Source organism: Leuresthes tenuis, unplaced genomic scaffold (genome assembly GCF_036924035.1).
Source record: "Leuresthes tenuis unplaced genomic scaffold, fLeuTen1.0.hap1 SCAF_17, whole genome shotgun sequence".
Taxonomy (NCBI): domain Eukaryota; kingdom Metazoa; phylum Chordata; class Actinopteri; order Atheriniformes; family Atherinopsidae; genus Leuresthes; species Leuresthes tenuis.
Genome location: NW_027325371.1, coordinates 6465779 through 6492351, shown reverse-complemented (window position 1 = coordinate 6492351; position 26573 = coordinate 6465779). Strand labels below are relative to the sequence as shown.

Sequence of the window (26573 nt, the reverse complement as noted above, 5' to 3'; positions counted from 1 at the left end):
GACCTACGGAACAGCCGTATATTTACTACAGCTGCTTCATGTGGCAACTGTAAGGTCTCATTTTGTAGAGAATTTTCTGCTCAGATAGCCTTTCTGTGAAAGGAGCAGAGATCTGGAACACAAAGCTTTGTAAGACACCTGTTAAGCTCCGGTTACTACAGCTACAAACTTGTGCACATGTCAAGCTTTTAAATATTTTCCTTGACTGAGTTTATTTTCAGCTTTTTCTCTTTTTATTTTATCGTTTTAATGTAAATGCAAATTAGTATCTGCTATAATCACTATGACGATGGCCACGGCGAGTTTTCAGCTCGCCTCTATTAAATGAATAATACCTTTAAATGAAAAAATGTTGAATTAGCTTTGGCAGGGATCTTTGATGGAACAAGTAGCTTGGTGGTTAGGAAATATTTCAGTGTGAATAATCACAGCTAATTGTGTTACTGATGATATCACATGTATCCACAAGCTTCTGCCCCCACCTGACAGGAGCAGATCTTTTTACATTCAGATGACTCGTTGTGCGGCTCATTTCAGTCCATCTCTACTTTCTCTCAGCTGTTATCACCATCTTATCCCTCATGTTTTTCAACGAGACAGCACAATGATGAATGATTACAGTCAGAGAGCAGGACAGGGTGTGTCATTCTGATCTTGCAGGTGAATGGACGAGGTTCACTTTAGAGTTGAAGCTCAACACTCAGCCTCCCACAGTAAGAGGATATTCCTCACAGTCAGAGGTGCTGACTAAAAACAGCCAGACTCAATGACTGACATGAGGATGAGGAGTGGCAATGTTGACACAGGGATTTTGGGACATTCTGTTTTTAAGGCCATGTTGTTTTGAGGCTGGGATCTTGCTCCCTGACTCATACATAAAAATACAGAGATAGATGAGAGGAAAAAGTTTACATGAGCTCTCTTCTAATAATATCCAGAGTCAGGACTGCTTGCATACACGTAGTTGATCTGCTCTTTAAAATGTTAAGCTGTAAAAGGTTCCAAATACAGCCACAAATCAGAAAAAGTTTAAACAATATAGAAAATGTAAACTGAAAAAACAACAGTGATTCTCACATTGGCTTTTCATTAATTGCAGACAGTATGAACGCAACATGTTTCATGTTTTATCTCATCAGCTTCGGTTCATTTGTTGATGTGCAAATTTTTTAATTTCAGGCCTGCAACATATTCCCAAAAAAGTTGGGAGACAACAACTTTTATCACTTTGTGATGTTGCCAGTCCTTTTCACAGCACTTTAAAGTCATTCTTGCACCAAGTGATGAAGCTTTTCAACTGTTGTTTTGTCTAATTTTTCCAGCTAACACATCCTAAGGTGTGCAGCGGAATGGGGTTGTTTTTATTCTCTACTGGTGACAGGTCAGGACTGTCCTGCAGTCCAGTCCCTGTGCCCTCATCTTCCTCAGCCATGGTGGTTCACTTATATTTCCCCATTGTGGGACCAATAGAGTCTCATCTTATCTTAATGTGTGCAGAATGTGGTTCTGTGTCGTCTTGTTGGAAAATACATTCTGTTTCTGAAAAAAACATCATCTTGAAGGCAGCCCTTTGCTCTAAAATCTCTTTATTCTGTTCTAATGCTGCCAAACTGGAAGTACAAATCAGCTTTCCAAGGAGCACTGATACAACTCCATGCTGTCATAGTTTGGCTTTTTCAAATTGTTACCGATAGCAATCTGGATCCTCCTTTCTATGATCTGGAGCACATGGCATCCATCCCTTCTCAGTCTGACCACAGTACACATTTCCACTCTGTGTGAGTTTTAATTTGCATTTATGAATGCTACTCCTTATTGCAGTGCTTGACAAAGGTTTCCCACAGTAATGCCTTGCCCATGTGCTTAAGTAGGCAACTGATGAAAGACAGTTCTGGATCAGCGCCTGAAGATCACGAGTGTGATTCTTGCCCTTACACACTGAAATTCCTTCTGATTGCTTGAATGGTTTAATGACAGTGTGCACTGCAGAGGGATAGAATATGTAAATCTCTTCCAATATTTCTTTGAGGAACATTGATTTAAAACATTTGCATGGTTTTATTATGAAGATGCTTTTACCCATCTTTGTTCATTGTGTTGTGAATATGTAAAAAAAAAAAAAAACAACCTCATTATTAGCACCGATTCTGTTTGACACATTGCCCCTTTCCAATTGCAATACATTACAGGTCTCAAAATGCAAGAATGTATATATACAAATAAATTAAATTAAGTTGATGAGACAAATCACAAAATGTCTCGGTTAAAATTTCTAATATTTAATGTGTCAATGAATACTTTTAAATGTAAAGAAATGTTCAGAACAAGTCATCTTTCACATAGAAACAATTTAGCACTGACACTGAGATGAAGTCCATTGTGTTCAAATACACTTATCCTAGTAATTAAACCTCTTCTAAACACAGAAGAAAGTAAAAAAATAAGTCTCTTGAGAACAGGAAGCAGTTTATACAAACACTCACATGAAACATACTGAAACATTTTGAAGGGAACCACTGAAATATCTATATAATAATCTGCATGAGTAATTAATTTAAACAACAGCTGACACTGGCTGGGGGATGGCAGCTGCTGCTCTAATAAACCTGAGGCTGAATTATAAAGGGTTAAAGGGCTGATCAGAGGCTTTTCAGCTGAAATGTGGAATAAAAACATCCTGCAAGTCTCTGGAATGAGAAATTATCTCAAAATGATGACTCACAGACAAAAAAAAAGGACTATAATCAAAACTAGGGTGATCAGGATGTTCTGTTACCAGTTGGGGCTCTCGCTTTAAGATCAGGCCTGATTGAGACGGAGCTGTTGTGGGAGAGGAGTGAGTCGTGGTCTGTGCCTCAGCTGGAGGGACACAGAAGAGCAGAACAGAACCCGGTTGGAAAATAAATGCATTCCAGAAGAGATGGCTTTAATGATCTGTCATTATGTGTCTTGATAAGCTCCCAACATCGACTTTCAGTTGTTGAACAGGGTGACAGGAAGTGCTGTGGTAAATGCTGTCAGGTATCTGGAACACAGCCATTGATTTTCTGAGGGTTGATGGTTTTCATTGAGAAGTATTGTTTGCATTTACATGTTCGCAGAACGACAGCTGTTGCTATCAGCTTTGTGCTTGGCTGCTATGTGAACTAAACTAAACTCACTGAAGCCATAAAGTGGTTTGATTTTCCATATTTCACACATTCACCTGCGATAATGAAACAGACTTTTTAAACACTGTTAAAAAGAGAATGCACCAAACATGTTATTATATCATTTACCTTTGAAAATCCTACTCAGAAGAAGAAGAAATTAGGTTATAATTTTGTGAGAGTTGCCTCTCAGGATCTTTCTTTTCTGCTTGATGGAGGAAGTACACCGTTTTTCACCGTTCTACTGCAACAACTAAATGTGACTGAGGAAACAGATCCGTAGCTCTAAATCAAAATGACAAAGAGAAAAAGACTTCTCAAGTAATAAATACTTTATTTTCACATTAGTATTAAAAATGCAGTCTTCAGGGGGTCACAATCTCTACTCTATACTGTACAGGTGTAAGCCGTGTTTATCTTTCTCTGTATTGCATTATGTACAGCCTTTAAAAACTGTCTAAGAGAATTATTATTCGCTGAACGTTCACCAGAAAAACTGTTGGCTTGTTTATCATCGGCCCCCTCCGTTGGCAGCTCCACCACCACCTCCTCCTGATTGGTCCTGAGCGCCCGACATCATCAAGAAGAGAACAAGAGGCACAATGTACATCCACTGCAGGAGAAGAAGAAGAGAAGGCGATGTAATTACAATAACATGTTTGTTTTAAAGATAACAAATTATCTGTCATCACAGACATGTCCAGTCATGAGAAAAATAAAGAACACCCTCTTTAAACACATACATTAACTATATATGAAAATAAATCAATCATTTGGCCCTTATCAGGTCTCAGAATTAGATAAATATCACAACACATGCCATAATACACTGGGTCTCCATTAGAATGGTCCACGATAGTCCATAAAAGCAACATTTTTGTTTGGTTTGCTGGTCTGGAGCATTCAGGTGCTCTGAAGGCTGAATAAGTATAGTTTGTTTGGAAGGGCTGCAGCAGAAAGCCTCTTCTCTCTAAGAAGAACATGGCAGCACAGCTTAGGTTTGAAAAGTTACATCTGAACAAAGCACAAGACTTCTGGAACAATGTCCTTTGGACAGACCAGAGCAAAGTGGAGATGTTTGGTCATAATCTACAACAGAATGCATGAAAAAGAAAAGAATCGAGGTGTTGTAATGGTCCAGTCAAAGTCCAGACCTCAGTCTGATAGAAATGCTGTGGTAGGACCTTAAGAGAGCTGTGCAGAAACCACTGCTGCAAACCTCAATGAGCTGAAGCAACGCTGGAGAGAAGAATGGGCCAAAGGTCCTCCACAACGACGTGAGACTGATGACATCATACAGAAAACAATTACTTCAACTTATTACAGCTAAAGGTGGTTCAACAAGCGGTTTAATCTTGGGGTGAACTTAGTTTTTCACGCACTGCTTTCTGTTAAATCAATAATGATGCCCTGTAATAAGTCATGTGTTGTTATCTGAGGTTGTGAACACTCAACTGGGACCTGCTGAGGACCAGATGATTTTTTTATTATGTCCTCTAACATGAAACTTTAGAGCTGAGAGAGGGTGTACTTTCTCTTCCGTATGGCTGCACTTTCAAAAAGTTTTGCTCCCAGATTAGGTTACTTTTTAAAATTAAAACAGAAGAACACAAGAAAAAGTAAAATACTCAAATAGGTGAAAGAGAGTAGCGATCGCATGGTCAGACACCAAACACATTCGAAACATATCCGAACTGATTTAACCTATACTGCCGAATTTCTAAAAGAGGTACTTCTGATTTAATTAAATTTGATCTCTGCATTCATCAGCTGGAAAAGTATTTGGCATTGGACCTGAAGGGTAGCACCCGAGTGAAAAAGTAAGAACAAATCGAAGATCGAGGGATGTGCTTCAGTTAGTCACATTTCTCAAAGGTTAAAGACAAACAGACAGAGGAGGGAGAAAGGGGGACAGAATGAGCCACAAGTAAGAAAACTGTACTTCAGTGGGAATCAGCTCTGCTCTCTGCCTCCCCCTGCTGGGGGCTGTGCCGAATTGGAGACCATGAGGAAGATTGCACCTCCCAGAATCAAATACCACTGGAACACAGCACAGCACCAAGTCAACACACTGTCACTGAACACAGCAAGGCACACACCACAGAACAAAACAAGACAGAGAGATCATAAAGAGCTCAGATGAGCCAAGCGACAGGACACGGGACCAGGTTGTCTCTGGAAATGTCTCCAAAAATATGTCTCGAATGGAAACGGTTTTACACCAAATGACAACTCGAAATGTCAGAAGACAAACAAAATCTCGACTCTGGTATTAAGAGATGACTCATTTTTTGTTATTCAAGTATAAAAGTGAACTTTGTAAAAAGATTAATATTGCATGACTAGTTGTACTGAAGGAAATGTCACGCAGGGAAGCGTGGCAGCACAGAACTGAGTCTGAAACCCATCACAAAGACTCACAACTAATCCGTTTGGTTCAGGTGACTCCGGGTTTGGGCTAGTATAAAAAAGAAGGGGGCAAGACAGTCTGAAAAGGCAATCCCTTTGCTTGAGTGTGAGACAGATGAACCAAACTATATGGGTAAAAGAACCCTTGAATGGAAAAGACTAGTATAGTGAGTTCAAAACAGAAGGCAAGGAAAGAGCACTTTGAATTTTTGAGGACATTTTTACATGTTGGCCACAAATGTTGGCACAGTGTGCCTACTGTATCTTAATGCATGCTATATGCATTAAGAAAGCCACGGTGAGTTTGGGAAGAGACATTCAACCTGCTGACTACACAGGTTATTCCAAACACAGCACATATTACTAATGGCAGAACAGATCATTTTGTACACCCTGCAAGCCGTACCAGCAGTTCGCACGATCAGCACTTACATATTTAGCAAAGAACGATTTCTGCTCTTGTGGATTCTTCCCCTTCTTCTCAGATTCTTGTTCCATCATTTCAACGTACCGAGCCGTCTCAGGTCTGGAAGAAAGACAACAATCAATCTGTTAATTAATTAATTTATTTTGTTAACAAACCCAACAACAGAAAGTGCACCTTAAAGGCAGCAAAGGTGCACAGAGATCACCAAGAGCACCAAATCAAAGGCTTTTGAAAAAGCTGCTCTCACACACAAAATAGGATTTGACAAATACTAACATGGCAACAGATATGGACGGTAACTTTCTAAGTGGAGATTCACCAAATGCAGTTTTCTTCTCTTTTCTTTTTCCAATAGGCATGAACTGCCAATTCCAATTTTACTGGAACCACAAGAACACGAACGAAGGGCTTTACACTGTAACCTGCACACCTCTCTGAGATAATCAACCCACAGTTATTATTTTTGACCGGACATCAGCCCATACTAAGGAACAGAAAATGGGCTGTTGCTATCAGTTTCAGGGCATCTCTGATAGACGATACTGTTGATACGGAACGGATGCAGGAACGTGTGTTCCTGTAAAGAAAAGGTGAGCTGTGCCCACTCCTGCAGCCCTGACAGCAGCATCATTGAAAATGTAGTACGCCGACCCTGCTGTCGTGTTCTCATTTATCCCGTGCTGGACGCAAGTCTCAAACACAAGATGTTAACATGCTTTTAAACCACCATACAAAAGAAGTAAAGCCACCACTTTGGCAACAGTGATCTGTGGTACTGTGTTCGAAATAATAATAAAATATTACTATTTTTTTTCAGTCTCATCTACAGGTCACATGTCAAAGCAAGTCACATGGTAAATCTGCTGGGTGCATTCCCATAACTAAGCACCTACATGTGTAAATTTATCATCATTTATTTAGAAAACTAATCATATAAGGCTTTATAATAGCAGCAAAGCAGCAGATAATTGAACTGACCCAGGTGCATTGACAGGAGCCATCACGCTGAGTGTGGTGTTGAAAACCTCAAGATCAACTTCATCCTCAACCTCAGTGCCCCTGCAGGCTCCAGGGAGTGTCACTATGGAGACACCGATGAGGTATCCAGAGACGTCAGTGTGAAGTGTGATCACGTCGCTCAGGTGGGACTCAACCATGGCACACTGAGGATCACATGAGAATACATGTTCACACCAACATTAAAACTATTTCATCTCTGAATCATATGACGGAGTTCATTGCTTAGAAATATTCACACTTCATGCTGATTGCACTGAATTAGAGTCCGCAACTCTGAAATAAAACTAGTGAAATATCTGAGATTCTTGGAGTCTGAATATAATTTTCCTCTTCTGTAATACAAGTAAGAGGAGTAGTGCTGTTTTGTTACACATTACCTTTAAAAAGAGTCTTTGTGCATACACTGGATACTCTTAAATTAACTTTCATTTTGGTAGAAGTATTTAAAAAAAATGATAAAAATATAAAAATTTGGATAAGATTTGACCTAGAGTTCCTCTTTGTTAGCTTAAAAGTTGTCTTTACAGTTTGCCTTTAAAAACAATAACTTGGTCTTGCAATAAGAAATGAGGAGTTAATACACACCGCTCTAACAAATGCTGTGAGGTAACCTTCCATATGCCACTCTGCCTGTCTGTCTGCTTGAAGAAAAACACGAGGCACTCGAATTCTGTAGAGACCATCAACTGCTGCTACTTCCTGAAGAGAAAAACCACGCTGTTAATTCAACCATAATAAAATCTTCTCTACAATCTTTATCAATGACTAAATATCACCAATGCGTGCTAATATGCTTCCAACATTTGTGGAGAACTCTTTGCAGCAGTGTTTTTATAGTCCCGGGAGAAAGTGTCCACAAATACAAACAGGATGAATCACTAGTAATAATATATCTTGACCCGTTGATCATGGTTCACCTTAAGTTTGGTTCTTTCCTCTTCTGACAGTTGGTTCTGAGTTAGTGAGAAGCCCTGCTCCCTGCCAGCTTTCAACACCAGCGCTCCACGCACCTGAAACTGTGCGACATCATCTGAAAATAGAAAACAGAATAAACAGCACTGAACGACTGGAGAGGAAGCACTACAGTCATATGTTTTTGATTGCAGACCACTTCTTTTTTGAGAAAATCTTCAGGTATTGGAGGTTGGTTGACAGGTCTTAAGTTCCCTCTATGGACTTAAATGAGACTGATGCCATTGGCTGATCACCTGACGCTGCAGATAGTTTGTTTCATAGAGCAATTCAAGGAATTCTCCCAGATTGTTTGGAAAAGGGCAGTCACATTCCAATAAATAAGTACCTGTCAATCATATACCCTTTCCAAACATGAAATATGGAAAATATATTGCTTCATGAGACGTTTATGGTGACGGGATGCAGTCCTTGATCACTTTTGTAATTTATTCAAAGCTTTATTCAGACATGCCTGACACAGTGTGCATGCAACATCTTTCATATGTGCAAGATTGGACAAACACAAGCAAGGCATATCTTTTGATTGATTATAATAATTCCCACTAAGATTCTGGAGAGTCACATCATGGAGTCTACAGAATGAGCTTCTAACAAGACAATCACAAGCAACACTCAAAGGGAGCAAGACCAGAGAGAACCTATTGATTAAATAAAAATCTACTATGCTCCTACATTTGACGTGGCTATGAACAATTTGCAGTTTAATTTGAAACCGTGTAGAGTTTGGCTTGTAAGTAATTCCATTCGGATATGGCGTTATCCTACTGTATGCGCACCAGGTGCTCAGTTAGCTTATGGGCATTAGCAAGAACAAGATATATGGACACATCGTGATAATATTTTCTCACCGATTTCAAATGAATGCTCAAGAGGCACAGAGAAACCACTCAATTCTGTCTCCAAAGCATCGCCAACCTGGGGATAGAATCAATTTACAGTTAGTCTGTAGCCCGTCAAAAAAGGCTAATGCTAAGCACTTAGCCAACAGGTAAAGCTTCCACTTCGATGAATTTAACACGCTAAATTTAATATAACACTCTTACCCTTCGGCCGTTATTACAATACACAAAATTCTCGCACATGAAGAATAAAACAGTGACAATAGCAGCAATTTCAAATGTTAGTAGACGTGCCATTTTGACAGAAATCGGCACCGGATGTCAGCGTCTGCAGTACCGCCACGACAATGGCACTTCCGGTTCTTTTCATAATAAAGACGTCTAAAAATAATAATTAGGCTGCTTTTCTTCTGTCAATGTTTGTGTTTTTACTGAGAAATATGGTTGTTAATAAACATCACCTTTCATCTAACATTTGATTAAAAAAAAGATTAATTTAGGCTTCATTAGTAATTTTTTCTGACCTTAATCATTCAAGATTATTTCTTTTGTGATGAGTGATGCTGTCACCAGACACCCCTTAGCACCTCTTTATTTATGTCACTTGTGTAGATAATATAGGTAACAAAGAAAAAATACACAAAGCCCAGACACACTCACACGCTGACAGAATTGAGTTGAACATGTTGACCTACTTGTGTGCATGTTATCAAAGCATACTTCACAATACAGCATCAGCTTGCCTTACTTTTCACCAAGGTGTGTTTTTGAACGTGTCACCTCCTGCTGTATCATTGTCACTGCTTAGGTCTTGTGTTCTGCCTTTGAATTCATATTTTTAGCATTTTGATATTTACTGAAGTTTCCTCGTCTCTTGACAGAATGCAACTAATTAACTAGGCCTGTATTTGCACTGCTGTCTAATGACATGTCAGCAGCAATTTATTTTCCTGGAAAATATCAACAGAACCTAACTTCTATATTTGGCTGTCAACTCTTGAGCATTGCTTCTTATTCTGTTTTACGTTGAAACATGAATTATTTACTTTCAAGACAAATTGAGTCAAAATGAATCCGTAAGCTAAGCATTCCATATGTATAGGATGGATAGTTTAATAGCAGTGGTTTAATATCTATCAGTTCAAACATGGGCGTCCATGCGATGTCGGTATGCACTGACACAACCAGAGCCAGCAGAGGCTGCCAACAGACCAGAAAAGGCATCAACCTTTCTCTCACCCCAGCACTGTTCCAAAAGCCCTTAAATGTGCCACTTTTATCAGCTGAATACTAAATATTTATGTGCTGTGATGAAAAAAGTAATTCATATTTTTAAATCCATTAGTCAGCATTTGATGCTTTACTTCATCCATGATTTTATTCAGCTACATGTCCTTTTAAGGAGAAAGTCTGTACTGAATCACACAAACTGCACCGCTCTCTCAAGACCCAGATTTTTTTTCTAACGGGAATGTAACAAAGTTAAGCTGCAGTGGACAGCTGTTCACATCTGGCATGAGTCTCAAATGACTGTTTGTGATTACTTTTCTTGACAAACTAAAATTTATTTTTTATCTATGGGAAACATCAATTAATTAATTGATTGATTAATAAAAGAAAATTGGGTTATTTGATGCTTTGTGTCTGACTCCTCAACATTGTATATATTGTTTAACATACTGTAGCCGCAACTGTTGCACCCAAGTGTTGCAGAGAAGCTTGTAAAAGAGTATATCAGCAGGGATATTTTAATGGCATATAGGAGGTTGAGATACCATTAAATGCCCCAGTTTGAGCCCTAGCTGGCCCCTTCTCTTCTTATCATTTTTCAAATGCCCCTGTTCAACACTCCTACTTTGTCTGAATAGAAAATTAATTCCAGACTTTTCTTATTGGTGTTTGGGCTCAATCACAACAGTATTAAAAGCTGCACAACTTCAACATTTTGTCATCAAACTGGGAAAAATGTTGTTTCCAGGATGAATCCACTAAACAGTCTTTAAATTGAATTGAAATTATTTGAAGGTCATTGGTTTGTTAGCAGCATTCCATCAACTCAACAGGTTCATTGAACACAGACTATGATATGTGGCACCTCCAAGCCAGAATTCATGGATCATTCTCCTTTTCCTGACCTGCATGCATTGATGCTGGGCCCTAGCAGCTCATTTAACTAGGTCTGAAGATGCCGTCAAAGAGTTTGGGTCAGCTAATGGTATCAAACCAGAGAGAAGAGAACTCATCCTCTGCTCTCTGCCAAATGTGATTGATGTGAATTATTTCTCAATGCTTATTCTTGGCTGAGTTATTCTGCTGACGTGCAATAAATTCACTGTGGATAGAAGTGAAAGGCATCCATCTTTTCTAATGCCAGTATTTCAGCATCAAAGTGCTGAAAAGGAGTTTTGAATACAGTAATATTCTGTGAAAGTTTGGAATATCAAGAGGTGAAGACTATTTTTGGAGACCCACTTGCTCTAACCTCTCTTTTGTTCTCTTTTGTTCACAGAACTCTCGTCAAAGTTATCGTCTGGGATTTCTGTCCTGCTAGTTGTGAGAATGACAGTTTAGCTCATATTAACAGATCACTTGTAAAAATGCAAACACATTTGACAGTGACAGCAGTGTCATAGAGTAAGTCAAAACACAGAAAAGAAATGAGGCAAGTAGAAAATTTGACTCCTGAACTATGAATAAGATTTTAAAACAAACGGCGACGTCATTCATCAGTTATACAAAATAACTGCTGGCTGAGTTTTCTTTTCTCAAATAAAGGAAAGTATTTTCTCTTTCTTGTCTTGAGATTCTGTCAACAATAACCCAGTGACATATGTATATGCTGTGTGTTTATTACAATACTGATCATTAGACAGCACCACATAAAATGATGTTGATGGAATTAATCTGGGTCCCTTCTTCTTGTAAAGGTGGCAGATCTTTGAAAGGAGCATATGGCAACCGAGGCATGTGATTCCCCCAGGCTCTGCCTCTCAAACTATGCAGGCCTAAACTGTATCTGTTCCCTCTTACTGGGACAGCCCATTACTCTCTGTCACCACCCTAAACAACAGTGTCACCTTACTATTCTTAGTCAAAAACGAAAGCCCATGTGTTGATGTGAAATGACAGCAGGGCTTTCACTTTATCATGTCCTGTCTGTGTTTCTGTTGTTAAAGTGGAGTCGTGTGAAAACTGAGGAAGAGAATTGATTAAATGTTTAAAAAACATGTCCAGAGTTTCACATAGACTGAAAAATCACTTTCTCCTGTGCCTGTGCAGTGTAGATGGTCTTTGATTATGATGCATTAATATTGTAGGGTTACTATCTGATCCTATAAATCATACAAGAACAGGGATAAAGATGAAATGATTGTTTTCAGTATTTCCACATAAAATGCCAGTCAATCGTTTGAACACACACATCTACTTTGAATGAGTTGGAGTGTCCACATTTCTGAATGGAAATGTATATATCAAATTGAAGTTTTGTCTTATCAAGCAGAATGAGCCTAGTTACAATATAAAGAACTAAATCAATTAAAGGATGTGAGGAAAGATTCTTTCATACATTATTAGTGTTAGAGAGCTTCCTCCTAAAACTTCCAGTGACAACTGAATCTCAGAAAAACCTCCCCTGGGAGAAACCTGCTTTGGTTTCTTGAATGGAAATAATGATGTTTTGTAATATTTGCGATAATTGTCCTTATAGTAATACGTGAAGCAGTCAATCTCATTCCTCTGGATCCTCCTTCTTTTAATGTGATTTGCAAGAATCTGCCATGCCTGAGGTGGACTGGTGTCAGTTACTGTCACAACTGAACTGCTGTGGATACAGCATCTGGCTGAATAATGATCATTTTAATCATCATATTTTTGGTTTTTCTTGATTCTTACTAGCCTGCACATACATGAAAGTCAAGCAGAAGTCTTGATGCTGAGCTGAAGCACAGCAGAGAGGCTGGAAGGGAGCTCCCACTTGTATTCATTGAAATTTTTAAGTAAAGACAACATTTATCTCAAGGTTACTTACAAGTCTTGCTTTGAGTTGAGTGGCTTAGGAATAGTAGCTAAAAACATGATAAAACTGTTATGTTTTAAAAAAATATCACTCATATGAATACAATGTATTAACACATGCTTTTTTAACAACAACAGCTACAACAACAAATAGAAGCGTGACAAATGTCAGCTGTCACATTTGTCCTCTGTGTGTTAAGTAAAGCCATTTATTTTGGTGTGAGAGTTGCTGTTGTCATCGTCATATATGTAAGTATATCCATGGTGATTCTCCCTCAGGGAACGGCGAGAGCTTTATGCATGATGATGTCACTGTATGAGCACTAAGCAACAACCAGCCTTCACATATGCACCACACAAAGGTCATCGCATGAACATTCCTTCACAGTGGTCAAGTTGAAAGAAAAGGTGGTTAGGGCTGGTCATAGAGGGTTGATATAAAGTGAAGAGAAGAGAATCAGAAGATTTGAGGCAAAAGAATATAAGTTCAGTTTAGCACATCTTGAAGAGAATAGCCTTTCAGCTGACCAAGAGGTGAGGCTGGAATGTACAGTATAAGAAAGATAATGTTGTTTTTTTGACAATAAAGCCTGTAAACCAATCCTTTTAGACGCCCAAATAAAATTAGGAACCTTTATTTGTTTAATTAACAGTAGGTCATCACAACCCTGTGCTGTATTGCAAATAACAATAAACGTAGCTTTAACGTAGCTTCTGCCACAGAATAAAAAAGCAACCATTTATTGAAAATGTACTTGTTTTTTTTGTTTATTGAGAAGGACTTAAAATGATTTTTCTGTTTGACGAAAACAAATTGTTTGTCGCACGAAATTGTTCAAAATATATTTTCATCAGGTACAGTAAAATACTTTTGCACACAAGTTAAAAGCAGCTTCACTATCAAGCAGCCTCTAATACCTTCAATTAGTTCATGTAGTGAATATATTAGCCAATAGAAATATCTAACAGATATGATGCAACATTATCATTGGATTTGGTGTCTTTGTATGTTAGTCCAACATTCACTCTCTTTTTAGCTTTTTTTTGTGCTCATTTTGCTGCTCACTGTTCCACAGATTACACTGATTGTCGTTTAGTGCACAGGAAGTAATGTCAACATACACTGTTCATTCACACCCTCTACCTTCTGTGTTCAAAAGTGATGCTGATTTGAGCAATGAACACAAACCTGAAAAGAGAAACCAAAATTAGTAAAAAAAAAAAAAAAAACTAAAACTCCATATACAGCAATATTATCATGTGTATTATAGATACAATGTTGATATGTAATTCTTTTAATATCAAGATCTTTGTGAGTACTGATTCTGATACCGATACTGATGTTGCAACATCCAAAACGAGGACTGTCCTTTAATCTTTTCATACTATGAATTGGTTCATTTTAGTTGCTTTGAGGTAAACCCTGCGTATGTTCAAATATGCTTAAGAAGAGACAGAGTTTCAGTTTTAATTCTGAAAAAACTTTGCAAACCACTATAAGTGGGACAGTAAACACTAAGTAAAAGACACTCTGCACTGTGCTGTATCACCCTGAGGAAGAAAAATTCCATTCTAACATCCTGTCTGTGTGTTTTCTTGATACACGGCATCAAAACCAACTTGGTGACACTCGAGACGCAAATATTCCCAGGCCTGCATGCCACTGGCCCAAATCAGTCCCGACTGTTTACTCAAGACAAAGTGTCTCTTTTGTTGCACCATAACAATGGACTGTCAGAATTTCTCTCTTTCTTTTCACTTCCACAATCCATAAAATCTTATGTTGACTCAGTAGTTTTGAAAAAAGTCAAACTCATAACATTCATAAATTCAGTTCATAATATTACATGTTGATGCTCAATATTGCCCATTCACAGGTTTCATTTCTAAACAGGTGTGCAAGTGTCACGGGAAAGCAGCTGTGAGGGTGGAGGGGACCTGCTTCAGTTGGCTTTGAGTGCACTTCAGTGAGGCTTAACTAATGAAAGCGTTAAATAACTTTGATGTCATCCTCCACAGCAGATCACTGGATCATAAAGGACACCTATAGTTAGTCTCCTATATCCACTTTAAATCCATAATATATGATTAATATGAATCAATTCAAAGGCTTTTGTTAGAGTATTAATCACAACTGATGAGCTGTGCATGCATCAGAAGGATTTATTAAAGGTAATTCAGTTTAAAAATGTAAAGTTGTACAGGATGTACAGTAAGTGTAATGACTCAAGGACCTTTTATGTCCTATTCGAACAGCTCTCCATAATCTTCCTCGAGGGTATTTTGTTCTCCTTGGACATCCAAATCTCAAGTTGCACTTGCCTTAAATAGCTGTTCCTCAATCTCTGCCTCTCTCTCTGACTTATGTTCTCTCGTAAAATTAAAGTCTAAAAGAATGTTTATTGTTATTGCCAAGGTTATGGCTGCCTCGGCAATTTAGGCAACAAGACAGCGAGTGCAGAATACAGAAAAAGGACACATAGATGAATAAATGGAAAGTGAAAAGATTATTAAATGCATAATTTAACACTGATGTTTATCATTTCCGTATGCGGATGGCATTGCCATTCAGAATCAGCAGGAGTATAAAGGCCACTTTTTGGTCTTTTGCAAGGAAAATAATATATTTTTCTATATATGGTGAACTTATAGAAGTGCAAAACACATCAATATGAGACAAACCACAACACCAAGAACAAAAACACAACTACGTTTGATTTCAGAAAAAATGACAACAAAGAAAATATGTTTTACAGTTTATTGTGTTTTCTGAAATGCTGAAATGTTGTTGTTAATCTTCTTTGTTGTCATGTTTTGGACTTTGAAATGAGATTAATGGGTTTGTGAGTAATATTGAGCCTCTTTTAACCTGATTAGATTACCATGGTAACTGAAGCTGTATGTATAACTTCTTCCTCTCTCGTCAAATAGGAAAAAAGCGCCAAACTTTTACTTACTGTTTTCCTGACAATATGACAGATAGCAATATTAGATTGCAACAATATTCAAATGTTGTGAGGCAATGAATGTATACTGATGTCTTGCAGTGAAACCTGTTATGCTCAATGATAAATCATTGTCAGATTTTCAGTCAGTGATAATTCAGCTGACTTCTAAATAGTTGGTACTACCATTTATATAGAGCTGTTCTAGTCTAGTGCACTCACACACTCATACAGCATGTTTTAGTCTATACGGTTTTACAGGCCCCACAGTGCTTTTTGCTCTATCTTGCACATTCATACACCAATGGATGCAGTCGTAGGAAATGTGGGGTTCAGCATCTTGTCAAGGACGCTTCGACATGCGGCCCGGGGAAGCCGGGAGTCGAACCGCTAACCTTCTGATTGACAGGCGACATGCTCTTGCCACCAGAACAAGAATAGGTCTGTTTTAGACTAAAAATACTGGATCTGGTAAAAGATAGGAAAGTGTCCAAGCAGTAAAATGAATTTAATTTAGATTTGGTCAGAAACTAAAGAGATTTCCACTTACATTTCAGTATGAGACCATATCAGAGCTAAATGCTATTGTTGTGCATTACGTTAAAAAGTTTAATATTCATACTCACAGCTGTTACGTTAAACACAAGGAGCAGGTTTATTTACTTTTATTTATTTAATTTACAAATTTGTGCCATTAACCTTTTTCTGCGAAAAGCTTTCACTAGCATCAGTGTTTTGCTGTAATAATTTTTATATCATTCAGAGCTCTCCATTCAAACAACCTACTTGTCTTACTGAATGAAATATCTGGTGATCAGTTCATTTTGTGCAGAAGTGTCAAATCATGCCCCCTTTTACGTGAGTGAGAACACAGCCTGAAGAGCAGAGCCAGTGTTACCAAAAAAAGATTAGAACCACAGTTGTAGTGCCTGTTGATTGGCTTTAAGTTTTGTCAAAAAAAGCCTGGCTGTGTTGAACTTGCTTTGTTGCAGACCCCTCACATCCACTGTACAAACCCCTGAGGAAGTTTGCAGCCATGCTTCGGGAAGTTTATGCGTCTACAGGAACTCGTAAGTTCAACAGCCTCCTTCTAATGTCTTAGACCTTGCTCCTCTCATCTCTGAGTGTGAGCTCACCGTCTCATAAACTCCACTGTGTCGACAGCTGTGGCATCCGAAGAGCAAATGGGATTGTTAGAGCCTTTTCTATAGAACTACATAGCTGATGCTGCTTTGCTGTCATTTTGATTAATTCATTTTAGCCCCTCTAGTTTGGGCAGAAGGGTTGAACTTTTATAGTAATGCAACACCCTGTGAAGGATTAGGGATATTTGAAAAATGCTGGAAACTTCTTTTCACTAATCTTGTTACTTAAGCCAAATTTCAAATACGTTAACGGAACAATGATCTACAGATCACATTAGATGTAGAGTAAATCATAGCCAAGTGATACAAAACAAACTCTTATTTGAGCTGAACATGAGCAATATATCAGCTTAACTTTACATGATACATTTAATCTTCCCATTAGATCCATTTTCATATTTGGCATAGTAGACCTGCTCGAGATCCATGAAACATAATTGTTATCTTAAACATGCTTTTTATGATTCATGCATCTTGTTTTTATAAACTGTTCTGTTGTATCTGGTCAGTTCCTCCCCCACCAAGAAACTCTAGTTTAGTTTTATAGCTTGTAGGCACAAATGAAAAGACTTATTCTCTTCTCTCCAAACAGTAAACATGTCTGTGCAGTCAGGTGTGTGTCGCACACCTTAGTCAAACTGTGAAGAGCATATAAGCATCAGTTAGTTTGTTAATGTTCTGCTTTCGGGGCCTAATGAGTTAATCAGTTGGCAGGTTTTCCTGAGGGCCGGACTTTTCTTTAAGGCTCTAAACCACTTTTACCCTAATGGTGTCTTCCTCCTCCTCCTCAAAGTCTTGCAACTCCTGCCAAGGTTTCAAGTGACAGCCATTCTGCCGCTCTCCTCCTTTCTTGTTCCAATTGGGGGAGGATGACAGTGGTAGCGGTGGTGGGGGTGAGGTCATAAAAGGGGATGAAGAGACAAACAGGCAGATCCACTGAGAGGCAGAAAGGAGGACACTTTCATAGGAATCTCTGTAAACAGACAAAGAAATGCCTGAGCCCAAGAAGCCAGGTAAGCCGGTCCATCCTGTGGTATTATGATAGGAAAGTCCACTGATCAGAAAGTGGAAGCTGACGATTCAATGTTAATGTTTAAGTATGTGAAAAAGGAGCCCCTATTGTAAAGGATTCTTGGTAAAGTGCTGGAGTGCTGCATAAAAGAAGGTGTTATTGCATCATGATACATCACAGCTTGGGTTATAATGGTAACTGATTTCTTTCAATACAAAAAAACCAAAAAAAAGGTAATGTTAAGGTTTTTCAGGGAAATCGTGTCACAGTTTCGTGTAAAGAAAGAAAGAAAGACGATTAATGTTACTCAAAGCAGTTGACCCCAATATTATTCAATAATCTAAGTTTAGGCTTTTTGTTTGTTTCTTGTAAGCTCATTTCTTTATTCATCACTTCTGTGTTGCTTTCTCTTTCCTTGACAATTTCCTTGCGGTACAGACTTAAAGTATCTTTGTCTTTAATGTGGGGCAAACTTGGCTGTTTTTAACAAATAAGCTCAGACATGCCACACATATCATTGACCGCATAATAAAAATAGCCATGCCTTTGATTTATCTGTTTTAATAGTCAACATTTATAATGTTTTCAGAGTGAAATATAATGAAATTGGTTGTATTGCTCATTGTAGGCAGCTTTTATTTGACTAAATGCAGGTAATCAATAATAGAATGAGACAAAATGAGGAGAGGTTGAAAGATACATATAGAAATGCTTGAGAAGGGAGCCCCTAATGGTAGTTATAATGGATCTACAAGCTTTTATTGGAACAAATTTGTTGTTTGAGAGGGAATCCTCTGCAGTACTTGAGGTTCATTAAGTGAACAAAAGCAGGAATGTTGACTGGGCAAAAATCCGTACACTTACAGTAATATCTGATAAAAGGTTCAAAGTTAAGCTGAGGGCGTATTTCTATTATTTGTTATTAATTTATTGTCTTTCATTAAGATACAAAGTATACATCACAGGAATACTGAGGTGTTAAATGAAAATAAAATAATTACTTCCCTCAGCACTGATAATAAGCCCTTTCATTGCACCATAAACTGCATGTGTGTGATTCCAGTAATGTGGTATGATATTACAATACATACGGCTCAACATTCAATAATCTCTGCACTGAAACATCATCCAACCACATCGCTCCGTGGTATGTGACATTAAACTGTACAGGCTGCAATGTTTCTATCAGTCATTGGTTCTGAAATATGCTCTGCTGCCTTTGTCAACAACAACCTCAAAGTATCATAAATCATCTGGTGACTTGAAATGAATGAGAGAAAGCATGAGCCAAGGTGGGAAAAGAGAACGGGAGGAAAGGAGTCGGTACCAGATAAAAGCGGAGAGATGAGCGGGATGATTTGTTAGAGAGACCTGTGCCAAGTCAGGTGTAACTACGTTGCGTGGTATCTCTGCACCTCAGACACCTAATCTATCTGACCCCGGCTGGTATCCATCTCTGCTAGCCAATCTGCATGCTGTTCCTCATATCACCATCAGTGAAAGGTAGAACTCCAGTTTTTTTCTTGAATTTGATTTAGAATTCTTCAGTTTGAGTTGATAAAAATTCAGAGATCTCTTTTGTTTATGAGCTCTAGCAAAGCCAAAAGGATGAAGCCAAAAAAGGTACTTTGCTAAAAAAAACCCAGACAGCCCATATTTATAGATGCATGTCTTTGCTGATGCATGATAGAATGCATTTGATTTGATGTCTCTTCCCTCTAAAGATGCTTTCGGCTTTTCCCTACAGTAATTCCATCCCTGCATTTCATTATATCATACCAATGTGTTGCCAGTCTGGTGTCCTGACATCACACATATTATATTCCTAACACCATATTACTAACTTCTCTCAGGCTCCTCTTGTTCTTGTGTATCCACCCATCCCAAATTGCTGCCCCTGTATTGAACTTCATCACACTTTCTCGGCTTTGGAGTCCCTCTGCCCCTGTCGAGCAGCTGGTTATAGCTGGTGTGACTCCCACAGCCATATCTTGCTCATCACAGGAAATGCTGCCTGGGACTCTAGAAGCCATGGTGATCCGGAGGAGGCACGTATCCCAATAAACAGTCACAAGAATAGATCTCAAGTGTGAGGAGACGGTGGTGGCCTTGCAGATCCACAAAAGGAGAGACGTCTCTGGAGAGGGACATCTGGTTTGACCCTGGTTAACCCAAAGAAAGGGGTGAAAATTCATACACACAAACTGAAAAACCAGCCAGACTTATTCTTTCTAATGAAAACTATGGGATGTTTTATCTCATAAAATGATGGGTGTGTTAGATCAGGCCAGTCATAGAATAATTAGACCATATGCACCAGAGCTGGTGCTAATAGTTGTAGGATGGCTGCTTGCTGGCGATGCAGAAATAACAACCTAATTTTTAATTACCATTCACACTGCTAGAGGTCAGCATCTCTACCCAAACACCCCTCCCTCCTCTGTTCGGAAGGAGCAGAGCAGGGGCCACCTTCATACAGGCAGGCTTAGATTTAACTAATGAGGAGCAATTGCATTAGAAATACTATACATAAAAAAAACAGGCCCCAATGCAGAAATGTAGTGTAAGAAAAGTAAATACAGAGTGAGAAAAACATAATTATTCTAACAACTCTGAGTACATCTGTTAATTCTAGATAACCTAACTGCGTGAACTGCATCTGTGAGCATCCATAATAATCAACTAAAAACCAAAGTAAACACAGTTGGAGCACTACCCAGGAGATACAGAGGTACAGAATGAGCCCCAGAGCCCAGAGTCGTAATGACTATTCTCCTAAAATGAATGCACAATCCAGCTCTAAAAAACAGATGGCCATGTGCTCCAGACTTGGCATAGGGGTTATCAGTGGAAATCAGAGTGAGTGCGACAGCTCAGAAAGTGCAAAAGACACTGCATAACGTTAACCTCTGTCGGCGGTGTTCAGTCAAAAAAAAAATCCTTGCATGCTTTTCAGCACAAGAATTTGCTGGAGAACACGAAAGGAATCCTAATGAACTTCCAGTGTTCACATGAGACCAAGACAGATTAAGGTAGGCTCCAGCATGTTTTATGCGAGTGGACCAGCTCTGCCACAGAGAATGCATACTCCAAACAGTGGAGCATGGGTGTGGCCGTGTAATGTTAATGGGCTGCAAAATGCAAGGGTGCAAAATGTGTTGAGGACATAATATTTATAGATAGTGCCGTGAATTACTAAAAGATTGGGTGACAAGATGACTCACAGTCTCCACAAGTTTGGCAGAAGAAGAATATCCCAGCATGATAACTATCCAAATCACACTTGTAAAATAAGACGAGTTTCCGCAGAAGATAAAAATGCAAACAACGAGTTGGCCTGGTTGTCTGCTGCAAATCCTTCCTGAAATCCAGAACCCTTTGGGATATTTTTAAGGGGAGGAGAAAGCAGCACAAAGCCTCCAGCAAAGAGTAGCTGAGGAACAGCTGAAGATCTCTCCAGAAATTTCTGCAAAGAATTCATGAAATTATTACGATAAAGATGTTATGACTTTACAGTACTCAGCTTAGAGGTAATAAATGCAAATTATTTGACTTGTGATATTTCACAGGGGTGCATTCACATCTGTACACTACATACAAACATATCTGTGACATAAAGCTGGTAAGTTCTCAGGTGTGACTTTCAGTTTTCTGGGTGTTTCCAGACTCCTTAAAAACTGGGAGACTAAGTTACATCATCCAGTCGTTTCCCTCTTGCTCTTATCTCCTTAATGACTTCGGCTAAACTCTTCAGTTAGACCGAGTGAAGCTACTTGGACAAATGAAAACAACAGTCCTCCCTGCTGTGCATTTTCAAAAGCTAACTGCGCTCTCATCACTCGCTCATTAGTCGCTCATTACTCGCTGCCATGAAAACATACCTCTGTATTAGACTTGGAGCAAGCCGACTTGGCTTAAAATGCTCCAAGAGGCCTGACTCTACGTTAACAGTTATTGACATTCACTTTTTTTGTAACAGCTTTTCCAGAAAATAAAGACTCTTTACTGAGTGATAGGAGTTAAAATGCTCTTACTCAGAGCTCACTCATATTATGAGAATTCAGTGCAAATATGTCCTACTTTATATAGTCAAGAGCTGCTGTAACAAGATGCACGCAATGGATAAATTTAGATGTTTAGCAGTGGCCCCAGAAAATCTGGGCATCTACAAGTGCATCCTCTTGTTTTTACAGAGTAGCAGTTGTTTAGTGAAAGGTTAAAACTCCCCTATAGGCTGCAGTGTAGAAGAAAATCTGTATCACAACTGACCCAGTGTAACATTACTTCATACCAAGGCCATCATCAAGTCCCCACAGGTATGCACCCGCTGTGTGATGGATTACAGACAGATGCAGAGTCAAGCAACTGTGCCATGAGGTCCTACAATGAGAGTGAAAAGTTAACCGATATAGCATTAACAAAGACTCTCTAAACGCAGCCTGAGCCATGTGATGTGCAGTAGACACACAACCAGGATTGATCGGATATTTCTTAGAGCTTTGCCTGTGATCTGAGAGAGCCCTTGGCCTAATTGGAGAACAGGCTATGTCGACGTGAGCTGGAAGACAAAAGGAATCTGAAAAGCTGAAGTGGATGACAGCTTAATATAAAATTTAAAGCTGCCCTTGTTTACTGAACACTATACACTCCTCATTCCTAAACTACAAGTGCACTTAGCGATTGTTTTCTTAGCCACTTTTCTTTCCATAATGACCATTCATTCAAATTGTCAGAAAAGTTTATAGCATTGCTATGAAATCTAACCTTCAGTTTCACACCTCCTTTATTCCTCTTTCAACTCCATTACCAAATCCTTTCCTTTCTCCTCCCTCATTCAACCATAAATCTTCATCCTCACGCGTGGCAGAGAGTGGAGGGGAGGGGCAGAAAGACATCACCCCTGGAATCCAAACAAGTCATAATTCTCATCATCATCACCATCACTCGGTGTTATATACAGCCGTTCCATCTCTCATATTCCTTCCACGTGCTTGTGTGCCTAATCCCTCGGTCCTCACCCGCAACAGGCATAATGCATGACCATTACAGCTTGCATAAACATTAAATAACACAGGAATGTCTGCACCTTCACAGGTTTATCAACTTATAAAGTATATATATAAAGCTCAATTCTGCCTTCTAAGGTCAAGATGAACTAAAGAGTAAGAAGAAAATGTGAAATTTAATAGGTTCATGTGATGATAAATCAAGACATAAATCAAAGTCTGTTGAAAAAATGAAAGCAAAACAATTTCAAGACTGAATCTTTGACCCAGGGGAATATCTGAGGGGTTGGTGGCAGATTTATTTAGCCTCATTTGTCAACTATCATTGCTCAAATTGTGGAATACGTTCTCTAATGTGAGTTTATGTCATCACGATTAATCATCTGAACCTCTTAAAACCTTCACGAAGTGAGCTCCTGTTCTCTGTAATGAATCTATGTCTGATTGTTAAAGCAATTATAATAAGGAATCAAAAACAAAAATTTGAATTTAAGCTGCACAAGATTGAGGAGACAGTCTGGGGTTAAACATGTTGTCTTCGAAAAGTAACTTGTACAAAATCTGGTGAAAATAAATAAAAAAATATCCATTTAAAATATTAAAAATATTCTCTTTTTTTTAAGCTGAAGCACAGCAGCCACAAACAAAAAGTAGGTCAACCGAATTTGCAGAGACCTCTCTTGTTCAAATCAGCCCACTAAAAACTCTGAGCTCCTGTTTGTCATGAAGAATAACTCGCTTCCTGATGTGTCATTTCATCCATCCACTCCAAAAACTACTGGAGGTGGTATAGAAGAAATGAAATAATAAGATATGGTCTATGGGATTTACTCATTTGAGACAATGTGCCAGAATAATGAATCACTAACATAATATGTTACATGATCATAAGTGAAAAAATTAAAAATGTAAGATGACCTAATTTAGAATTAATTCTAATGGAAAGCTCCATTGCAGCATGTGATGATCATTTTCACCACTGAAATCAATAGAATATTTATTTAATTTTTTCCAAACTCCATTGCTGCCTGCATGTTAAGCAACCATTCAGCTACTGCTAAGGATGGATAATTTGAACTCCTCCTCCAGGAAGAAATGACACTACAGTCAGTTCATTATACAGATGTTGGTAAGATCATCAAAACTGTCACATTAACTTGGCAGATGACTGAGTAATAGGGAGGACAGAGGCTTAAGTGTACCCTGATTCTGCCGCCAGCATCGTTCTCCATCCTCATCATAAAATGGTGAAACTCCATCAGTCACACTCTGCCCCCAGCATGGACGCAAGCCAAAATGCAGATAATACCATTGATACTCATGCAAACACTCAGGTTTAAAAATAGACTGTTAATAGACTATTAATCTTCCTTTTTAAATACTCCTCTGCCAATATCCAGCGTTTTTGAAATATCTAGATGTGGATGCGAACGCAGAAATACTCTCAGTTGCACCATCATGCGGTTTGAATACAGATGCAAAGGCTCTGCCTTATGTGATGATGATGTGTGATGGTGAAGTGAATTGATTTTAAAGTAGGATTAAGGTGCTTCACAGGCACTGAGAGATTTGCTGTTGAATAACATGTATATTTTGTGTAGCCTAGATACTGGAGGAGTGGAGTCTTAGTTGTAAAAACACTCAGAAGCAGAAGTAACCTTTCTGGTTGAGTTAAATCTCAAGCTCTGAATTCATTATTAAAATGAGTAGTAAATCCCATTATGTCACTCTCAGACTTGTATTCAAATTGAGTCCTTTTTTTCATGAATCAATGCTATTGGTAAATCATTTCTGTCTGTGCAACCCAGTCTCACTTCAGATTGTGTAATAACAACATCTTTTCATGTAGAAGTGTCACATGAAAGGCTGTACAATTGCAAGCTTTATTTTGTCAGTTGCTTTGTACGGGCCTGTGTTCACGTGGTGTGATGGCTATCCACAACCACGCTTTTTATTACCTAAAACTAATCAATTAAAAGAGTCAGCAAACATTAAAGTTCGTAAACCTCCTCAAAATATGGTAAACATGATCTTTGCTATGATTTGCACTGTGAAGAAATGCACCGATGTCAGAGCTCAAGGTGAAATGTGAAGATGTCATCTCAGTGCACATCAACTTTAACAAAGTGGCATTCAATAATTTTACTTTCTTTTTACATTTTATGATAGTTTTCATACACAACATTTCCACTTTACAGTGACAATTTACGAATTAAAACAGGGATCATGCATGGCTAAGTTTGCTCCACATATGGTATGTAAAGTGATACCAGTATCCCATCAAAATAGCCTGACAGCCTAAACCCCATGTTATAATGGTTGCTTTTTCTCAGCTAACCCTCATGAAAGCATGCGTGTGATTTATTTAAGATATCTTATAGTTAGCTCAGTTCCCAGCATGATAACCAGTCTTATATCTATGTGCCATACAAGTGCTCACATCATGTCTTCTCTTTCATTAAAGAATAATCAGATGAAAATAATTTCTAAGATCCTAAAGTTGAAAAACCTCCAAACTCACGTTAGAAAGTGTAAACTTTATAAAAAATGAGCTCTGACTGATGTGAGATGGTTTGATATTGTGAAATCTGTGAAAATGCACAGATGTTACAATTCCTGCATGACTGAGATCTGCATTTTTGTTTTTAGCCATACAAGATTTCTGAATCAACATCTGCTGACGAATTAACTTTTAACACTGCGATATGAAAACAAGATCATTCGTGTAAGAACTTTTCCTTTTCCCCCATGTTTTGTGTAAATTGTAACCGATACAAAGAAAGTGAGAGCAAAACAGAAACTGTCTGAGGAAAACTAATTTAGATGGTTACAGTCTTCTTTTTGCATAGAAGTGCACACCCCGTGCACAGATGTAGCTGTGTTCAGAATCAACTGGTAAAATGCAGTCTTACTCCTGCAATAAATTAATCAGACTCCAAGGGGATCCTGGTAACTTCTTGGTTGCTTCTGGTTGCAAAAGCTACGGTTCACCGACAAATTTCAGTTCACAGAAAGAAATCAATCAAGAGAGTTAAAAAATAATTATCAAGGAATTAGATTTATGGACAGTTGGAGAACATCTGACATGATGCTGCCTAAAAATAGGATGCCTCCTCAATACTGATGAAAAGACACCCTTTAAAGGTGCAGCAGTGCTTTGCGGCTGCTCACTACGTGCAATAATTTCCTGTGGTCCTTGTAAGTTTGGGTCATGATTTAATGGGTAAAAAAAAATCAGAAATACACATCCAACCTTTCAAAACAATGTGGAAAATGTGCTATGAACTGATGGCATGAAAACAAACAAGCTAAGACGCCTTCTTTAGGTTGGAGTGTGGTGGTGGCAGGTGGAGGGATTCATGAATAGCTTCATGAATAGCTTCTAAATTATGGCACATTATTACAGATCTAGATAACTCTTCCTTGGATGAGTGGGGGAATATTGCCAAGTCACAAAGTGCCCACCTATAGCTACTCTAATCTATACAGAATCTAATCTATACATATCCTATAATTTGGAAAAGGTTTATCATTGGTCTATTTTTAATATTTTTGAAAACATAAAAAAGAACCTACCATTTCAAAAGGGGGAATTTAGACTTTTTTATATGCACTGTACATAAATATAT

General features: G+C 38.5%; 2 protein-coding genes across 3 annotated transcripts in view; one reads left to right on the top strand and one right to left on the bottom strand.

Moving 5' to 3' along the window:
* Window positions 1-3463: 3463 nt before the first annotated feature.
* Window positions 3464-9160, bottom strand: emc10 (ER membrane protein complex subunit 10). 2 transcript variants are annotated; one of them, XM_072369166.1, is made up of 8 exons: window positions 9024-9160; window positions 8829-8895; window positions 7923-8035; window positions 7591-7704; window positions 6964-7148; window positions 5991-6084; window positions 5092-5189; window positions 3464-3762 (listed from the first exon to the last, which is right to left on the bottom strand). In XM_072369166.1, exons 1-7 carry the CDS (start codon window positions 9114-9116, stop codon window positions 5103-5105), a joined length of 753 nt encoding a protein of 250 aa, XP_072225267.1. In that variant the 5' UTR covers window positions 9117-9160; the 3' UTR covers window positions 3464-3762; window positions 5092-5102. The 2 variants fall into 2 exon arrangements, with proteins under 2 accessions (XP_072225267.1, XP_072225266.1); XM_072369165.1 differs by lacking the exon at window positions 5092-5189.
* Window positions 9161-17825: 8665 nt separating this feature from the next.
* Window positions 17826-26573, top strand: part of mybpc2a (myosin binding protein Ca) — a 58736-nt gene continuing 49988 nt past the window's right edge. The window contains exon 1 of the mRNA XM_072368812.1: window positions 17826-17939. Coding sequence (XP_072224913.1) covers window positions 17918-17939 — 22 coding nt within the window. The 5' untranslated portion in view covers window positions 17826-17917. The remainder of the gene's footprint in view (window positions 17940-26573) is intronic.

What these genes read in the sequence shown, in the direction of transcription:
- emc10 (XM_072369165.1), bottom strand. Translation starts at nt 9,116, where the DNA reads ATGGCACGTCTACTAACATTTGAAATTGCTGCTATTGTCACTGTTTTA. An exon ending in ATTGTAATAACGGCCGAAGG is followed by an intron (nt 8,896 to 9,023) that starts GTAAGAGTGTTA and finishes TTCTATCCCCAG; the next exon opens with GTTGGCGATGCTTTGGAGAC. An exon ending in AATCGTTCTTTGCTAAATAT is followed by an intron (nt 3,763 to 5,990) that starts GTAAGTGCTGAT and finishes CTTCTCCTGCAG; the next exon opens with TGGATGTACATTGTGCCTCT.